This window comes from Sitophilus oryzae, unplaced genomic scaffold (genome assembly GCF_002938485.1).
Source record: "Sitophilus oryzae breed Bouriz unplaced genomic scaffold, Soryzae_2.0 scaffold_1443_pilon_pilon, whole genome shotgun sequence".
In the NCBI taxonomy this organism is placed as follows: domain Eukaryota; kingdom Metazoa; phylum Arthropoda; class Insecta; order Coleoptera; family Curculionidae; genus Sitophilus; species Sitophilus oryzae.
The window spans coordinates 3374558-3382952 of NW_022146108.1; the positions used below are offsets into that span (position 1 = coordinate 3374558).

The 8395-nt window shown below is 33.1% G+C and overlaps 1 protein-coding gene across 1 annotated transcript; it reads left to right on the plus strand.

Moving 5' to 3' along the window:
• The first annotated feature begins 1445 nt into the window (after positions 1-1445).
• Positions 1446-2474, plus strand: LOC115877337. The gene has a single exon (XM_030893484.1). The coding sequence runs from the start codon at positions 1446-1448 to the stop codon at positions 2472-2474; it is 1029 nt and encodes a 342-aa protein (XP_030749344.1).
• Positions 2475-8395: the final 5921 nt, after the last annotated feature.

The following is an 8395-nucleotide window of genomic DNA, read 5'->3' on the forward strand; positions in this document are numbered from 1 at the left end:
TGCATATGTCAATCATAAGAATAGAATCTATTAATTTAATGAACTATACCCATAGTACTCGGCAAACAGTAAACCAAACCAAAGAAACTAAGACTTACAGTGTTAGATCATGTAGTATATAAGTATTTTAATTTTATCATTTAATAAATAAATACAATATAAAATTTAAAATGCCAATTTTGTTAGGTTTGGTTAGGTTAGAGCAGGTTAGAGCCTTTTTGATTTTTCTCTTCTTTACTTTTAAAGACGCATTCTGTATTAATTACGATTTACTGGATTTACCTAATATAGATTTTTTATTAATTAGAACTGATATAGTTCAAGTTATCAGAAAAAAATATTTTTTGGATATAGATTTCTGTATCCGGAAACTTACTATTATCTTCTAGATTTTCTACATTTAGTATTAATTTTAATTAAAATTTATTTTTTTTGAAGATCTTTAAAGTGAAAAGAAGAAGAATTTTAAAACTAAAAAAATCAAAATAAAGTTAATTAACTTTGAGCAGAGTTCGACCTCGTCAAAATTAGCATCGATAGTCATTCCCCAGCCGCCTTTGACGCCGTTTTTTCTCGATCATACGGTATTTTATTTAATTGTTAATATTAGGTGAGTTTTACTAATTGTATATGTGTGGAATTTCACTGATATGTGTTTTAAGTTGTTTGTTAAATTTTTTAAATTTTTTTTTGATTGTATTTTGCTCTCTTAATTTTGTAGTGTCCTGAGGATGCAAATAAAATTTGCGAAACGTCGACAAATTTAAAACAAATGACTTCTGTTGATATCTTTCTATCCTAATTCAATTAAAAAAAACACATTACCAATCATTAACCCTAAAATCCTTTAACACAGTATTGCCAACTATTTCAATCATTCCCGATCGCTCCGAACTTTATTTCATTATATCCAATAAAACAATTATCCCCGTTCTTCATCCCATTGTAATCCGAATTCTTTCACTATACGCTTTTACCAGTTTCCAGCAATCCAGTCCTTCCAACGACAACAATATCCACATTTCGTCGTCGTTATTCGTGCGTGATTTATGTGAAAGGAATCGCGCGCCGGGACGTCCTTCAGTGTCCCGTCCACTTTATTAAAGGTGCTTCCAAGACGGTAGCCATGGCGACCGTGACCAAATACACTGGACTGGGGATGGACAGAACGGAATGCACTATGGGACAAGATATTCGGTTATTAATGAACTCAGAACGGATGAGTCTTTCCATAAAAAATGTAATCATTAATGTATTTCTTTTCTTTATATTAATACAGTGTGGCGCCTCTCATACGACGCAGAGGCTCGTATGAGAGGGGCATAGAAACTTCCTTTTTTTGCGATCACACTGTAACAGCAGGTGAGATCGTAGAAGAGTGGGGAAACAGGCGCTGAACGCAGGCACTCGGCAACTTTTGTTTTGTATACGCTGCAGTCGTAAAAATGAGGTGGACAAGAGAACAGCGTGCATTTGCAGTGGAAGCGTATTTTTCGAGCAATTCATTTGTGGCGGTGCAACGAGCGTTCCGTGTCCGCTTTGGGATTCAGCCCAGGGGTGCAGTTCCCGACCGTAAGTCAGTTCTTTTGTGGGTAGAGAACTTCAGAACAACCGGAAATGTGATCAAAAAAGGCCCGGGACGACAAAAGACCGTTACAACGCCAGAAAATGTTGAGGCAGTTCGACAGTCCATTCTGAGATCTCCAAGGCGCTCTGCTCGCAAGCATGCGGCAGCCCTAGGAATATCTAACCGATCAATGCGTCGAATACTTCACAAAGAGCTTCACTTTCATCCATACAAAATGGTTGTTGTGCAAGAACTGTTACCCCGTGATTTTCAAAACCGCGTAACGGCATGCGAAACTTTATTGGAAGATTTACCCCATGACGCACTGGTTTTCTTTAGTTATGAAGCACATTTTCACCTATCCGGCTGCGTCAATAAGCAAAATATGCGCTATTGGAGTGACAATAACCCTCGGGAACTTCATGAGAGGCCCCTGCACAGTGATAGAGTGACAGTCTGGTGCGCGATGTCTAGAAATGGGATTATTGGTCCTTTTTTCTTCGAGGATGATAATGGAGGAGCAGTTACCGTCAATTCACAGCGGTATGTGAACATGTTGCAAACTTTTTTTGCACCACGTCTTGAAGAAATGGAACGAGAAAATGTGTGGTTTCAACAGGATGGTGCAACCGCCCACACATCCCGTGCTTGTATGGAAGTTTTAAGGGCAATGTTCCCCGGGCGACTCATCTCTCTTCGGGGTGACATCACCTGGCCAGCGCGCTCGCCTGATATAGCCCCCTGCGATTTTTTTTTGTGGGGATATCTAAAAGCGGAGGTTTTTAAACATCGCCCCACAACCCTTCTGCAGCTAAAAAATTGTATTCGGCAAGAAATAGCTCAAATTCCACTAGCTATGTTGGAACGTGTAATGGGAAGCTTTCAAATCGAGTACAACAATGCATAGATAATGGAGGGCACCATCTTCAAAACGTTTTGTTTAAAACAATATGAATTAAAACTTTCAATTGCATATATTCATTTTTAGAAAATAAATATTTTTTATAAGCAGTACTTGTTTTTAATTTGCTCTCGGAAAAAAGGAAGTTACTGCGCCCCACCCTGTATATATTAATTGATTTTTGGATTCTAGAAGAAAAATAAAGATGAGTTTTGTTGAAGAAGTATATGACTAAAATGTATGGTTTTGACATATTTAACATTTTCTAAAAATGAAGAACAATTTTTAAATTTTAATAAAAACTACCTATTTTCGAATTTACCCGGTATAGCCCAATATGTAGTTATAATAACGATTGTTTTACATCGAATGAAAACTTGGTCCAAAAAGATATACAAGGTGGGACAAAATTAGTAGTAAACATTAGGCACGTTTAAAAGCAAATTACTCCTTTATTTTAAATAAAACACCCGGTATATTATTTAGATATTCAATGTGAAATTTATGTCTCTTCAAAATACTATTAAGGTTGCCTATCTTTCAAACAACAAAGAGTTTCCTAGATATTTTCATTTTTATGATTTAGGATCAGTAAATCCTTATTATTTGACAAAATCTTGGTAGCTGTGATACGGCTGACGTTAATGCAATATAGCTGTGAAATTAGTTCAACCTTTAACAACTAGTTATAATTTTGTGTCAGTTAAAATAAAAAAAAATTCAGAAATTCGCCGAAAATGGATACTTATCATACATCATATATACATCATACATACAGGAGAATTGATATAATTCTATTTTTACGACTGTTGTACTGTGCATTCATCAATTAATAGAAAACTTAAATGTTTCTAATTTACCTAGTCTTGACTTTTTTATTGGGATATGTTAAAGACAGTTTTTACAAATCCCGACCAACTATTATAGGCAACTTTAAAAGTGATTTAAGGATATATGAGTTCTCCATTGAATACCGGTATAATATATTGTTCCGTTTAAAATAAAGGGTTGCTTTTAAAAGTGGCCAATGTTCAATATTAATTTTGTCTCACCCTGTATAATTTTTCGGGTTATATTTTAATTTGGTTTAACATGTAATGGTGATTGTAATTAAATATCAGTCTCTACAGGGTAAATTACAATTAGTAGTTGTTATTGAAATTTAAAATGTATTCTTCATTTTCACAAATTCTGAAATATGTCAAAATCCTTACAATTTAGGCATATGCTTCTTTAATGAAACTCACCTTTATTTTTTCCTAGAATCTGAATATCAATTAGTACATAGGGCGTTCTATTACAAATAAAAACTTTGATGTGTAACTTTTTTGGGAACACCCTATAGAACTCTATGTTTAACACGAATAAATTTTCAATGCATAAACGCGGATTTTTCATTCAAATATATTTTTGTCAAAATTATTACAGATATTGCACATTTTAATATGGCAACACTGTCGCTTTCAGATCCACACCGTCTTCGATATGCCTTCGCTGGCCGAATTAGAGAAAATAAGTGTTTTATGCGTTGACCGCAGAACGATTGGTGTCTCCACCGTACAGCACTTGAGACGTAAGGGAAAATCAAATCAGCCTTGTCACGAATTCGCCCTTTAGGTTGCGTATCTTCCCAATTCTTTCAATCAACTGTTGTACGAACTCTCTACCCTAATAAATAGCCGTTGTCAAAAATTTAAATGCATTCAGTAAACCCAGTTTATAATAACATCTATTTTTTGTTGGGTAAATGACCTGAAACAAAACCCAACATTGATATTCCCCAAACCCTCTTATCCAAACAAAACCATATTAGGCAATTCGCTTGAATCCCTCGACCCCTTGTTCGAATAAAGGAGAAGGAAAAAAACATCACAATTTAATACACTTATTTCGCACGAACGCGTCCAACCGTGCGGGCCGTCCCCGACCTTTTCTTGTCCTTTTCAGCGTTGCCGGAATCTAATTTAACACCCAGATTTAGCGACTTTATTTTCAACTTATCTATCCAAAGAAAAATTAATGGATAAAATAGCTACAGTTTATACCAAATAAACTTTTAGTCACGTGATTAATTAATTCTTTGAATCAAAATATTTTAGGAAACAAAAATAAATTAATTATAAATATATAAACAGTTATTATTTTCATCAACAAAACTCACCTCCGTAACAGCACTTAAATGACATAAAAGGTCATTACTACTGCTTTTCCGTTCAAAATATTCTAATAAAGAAGCGATGAGTTTTTTACGGCTATTAAGCTATCTTGTACACTTTGCACTAAGATAAATTTTAAATAAAATACATAAAAAGAGCAATATTCGACTGCAAAGTCTGCTAGTAAACATTTTCAAGCTTAAAGTATCACAACACTGTTTATTTAAACCAAAAACTCGTATTACAAAACTAAAGTGTCAAAACGAATGACATTGTCAGGAAATAAATAAATAAATGTGGCAACTTGACATTTTTTCCAGTAGAGCTACCATCTGAATCCCCAGCGGGAAATTTAAATTCCAGTTAGTCAGCACGGCGCCGAATAGATCTATGGTTGGCAACAATAAATTTAAAAATCGCGCCCTCTATTACGTAACTAAAAGTTTAATTGATATGAAATATAGAATTACCAATGAGTCGATTTTTTGGTAATAAAAAATATAAATTAATAAAATTGGTTAATTTTTCGTGTCCGTTTGTTATCTCCACAATCTGTAATTTCTTTCTGCATTTCTGTTAAATCAAGCAACTTTTTGGTTGCAGTTAACACATTTTAAAGGGCTATAATACCATACGATCGAAAATAAAACGGCGTCAAAGAAGGTTAGGGAATGAAAATCAATTATAATTTTGACGAGGTCAAGCCCTAGACGTCATTTATTTAGCCCGTACTCTTTTAGTGGCTCTTAGTTGCCTTAAGAAGATTGTAATTCATTTTTTTTTATTGAGTAAAAATCATTTTAAGTGGTGTATAGTTTAAAATTCGAGAAAAAATATTTTTTTGGAAATAGATTTCTATGTCTGGGAACGTTCTATCCTTTTTTAATCTTTTGATAATTAATAAATTTATAATAATTAATAAAAAAACAACAATAATAAAATAACAAATAAATAATAAATTAAACTCAATTTTTTTTTAAATAAATCATTTTTTTTAAGTAAACCTTTCGTACGCGCGCTGGGAGTAAAAATTCAAGGTCGTGACATACGAGCTAGCGAGAGAAAAAATGATACGATCGTACGATCGCACAACACCAAAAAACATTTGATTTAAAGCTAACAAAATCGTTATAATTTGATATTGTACCTATGTACGGTGTGCTAGGAAGTAAATTTAAAATAATTTTTAATAAAAATTACTGTAAATCACTATAAATAAAAAACAAAACATTATTAAATTTAATAATTAATCAGAACAAAACAATAGTAAACAAAAACAGACCACACGAATTGTTGATTGGGTTCAAAATTTCTTCTCATAGATTTTATGGGGCGTTAAAATTATTAGGCATTTGCATAAAAGTGTGTATTTTGGGTGGTATTTCACAAAATTTTCAGGCTATTGAGGAAACAGAAAATGTACAGATTACAGAAGTAAATTAAAACTAATATTTATATTAAAACCGCATTATACAGGGTGGTCCTAATTGTATTCCGGAAACTTCGGCAGCATATTCTGCAGATAAAAATAAGTAAAGAAGTTCGTATAAATGTATGTCCTAAAATGCTTAGTTTCGGAGATACAGGGTGTAGAAGTTTCATTTTTATTTTGATTTTTTCCAAATAATCTCTAAAGAAACGTCAATATTTGGATGAAAATTGGTGGATGGGTGGTTTTTGACATGAGAAATTTGATTTAGATGTCAATATGACTCCCACTTGTAGGTGGTGCCACCTACATGTGTTTTAACTATTTTGAAGAGTAATAACTTTTCGTCGGTACCTGTATAAAACTATTGAGTAAAAAAATATACATTTGCGACTTTTTTTACATAAAAAAGGTCTCTTGGTAAAAATCGCTACGAGTAATGGTTCTCGAGATATTTGGAATCGAAATTGTCAATACCTGTCATCATTGACATAAATTAAACATTTTGACTAAATAGTAATTAGACTGAAATCAAAAATCATTTTTTCGCAGAAAAACTTATGATTAATTTAAAAAATAAAAATTTATTATTTCAGTCAAATAACTATACTCAACGTATGTATTTTTTGTCAATAATGATATGTATTGACTATTTCATATTATTTATATGATTTTTACCAAGAGACATTTTTTACATAAAAAGTCAAGAAAATGTATATTTTTTTAGTCAGTGGTTTTATACAGGTACGGTCGAAAAGTTATAACTCTTCAAAACAGTTAAAACACATGTAGGTGGCGCCCCCTACAAATAGGAATAATTTTGACATCAAAATCAAATTTCTCGTGTCACAATATTACCAGATACCAATTTTCATCCAAATATTGAAGTTACTTCAGAAATTATTTGGAAAAAATCGAAATAAAAATGAAACTTCTACACCCTGTATCTCCGAAGCTAAGCATTTTAGGACATACATTTATACGAACTTTTCTACTTATTTTTATCTGCAGAATATGCTGTCGAAGCTTTCGGAATACAATTCGGACCACCCTGTATAGGGGTGGTCCCCAAACCAAACTAATCATTAGACATCACGATATACTCGATTAGAAATCACTATATACTTAAAGTATGACTAAAGGGATTTGAAACAATAAAAAGTAAAGTTCAATAAAGATTAAGTATATTTTTTTAGGAAATATGATATTTTATATGCAAAACTTACTAATCTCTTTTAAGTCTAGCAAACTCTTGTAACGATAGTAACTAACCTTTATTTCAGAATAAAGTAATTATTACATGTACACAAAGAATTTCTATACTTAATGCAATAATGTTTACTAATTTGCAAATAGAATTGTCTGGAGTGTAATTATAATCTTAATTTCAATACTAGGAAAATCCTAAATAAAAGAAAATTTTTCTGAGCTCCTAAGGATAAGATTTTCTTGAAATGAAGTATAACTAGATTTGCGGAATGGGGAAACTAGCATATCTTTGGTTCAAGATTAATAATCTTTAAGCCAGTTTAGCTTTTTTTCCGTGTATGCTGCCGAAGTTTCCGGAATACAGTTCGGACCACTCTGTATATCACTCTTTCCAACATTTCCTTCGGATCCTTCAATTTAATGGGTATAAGTAAGAAGTTTCACTTCAAATATGCGCACATAGTGCAAACAATGTTTTTTTATTTATAACTTTATGAACGGTAAAATGGTTTACGTTCGAAAAAAAGATAGGATAACATTTTAAAAATACGCTTTCTCATTCATCATAAACAACCTCTATTTCCCATTGACGCAACCGAAAATCGTCACAATCAAATCGACCGCGCATTTATCGAAGTCGATAGATTCAAAAAAAAAGGATGTAAAACCAACGATGATATCCAGGGAGAAAAAAAAACACGCGCTCAGAGACCGAAACCGTTCCCGGCCATCGTTTTGATAAGCCGACCAACGGTCGCCGGTAACGTCGGCCACCGTAAATAAAATCCAATAAAGCGCGCGCCCGAGCCGCAATAAAATGTTTTTCCGTTAAACGAAGTTCGAATCGTCCCAGAAGGGACCGAATAGAAAATATAGTGGACGGAGAACATCCGAAATATCTACGATTACTGTGCTGCCGCAGTCTATTCAATACCAGAAAGACAATGTAGCATACGAGGATGGTCTGAAAAGTTTCCGAGCTCAACGTGAAGATGGCAGCACTCGTAGATAAACGCTAGTGAATTTTCATTATAAATCTGTTGACAGTTATTCACCAAAATTTCAGCCATTTTGGATGCGCAGTTGTTATGTAACAATCGTTTGAGTGATTTGATGTCAGTGTTTTTGTGAAA

Bases quoted from the DNA above. Each gene is read 5' to 3' on its own strand.
- LOC115877337 (XM_030893484.1), top strand. From the start codon at position 1,446: ATGAGGTGGACAAGAGAACAGCGTGCATTTGCAGTGGAAGCGTATTTT.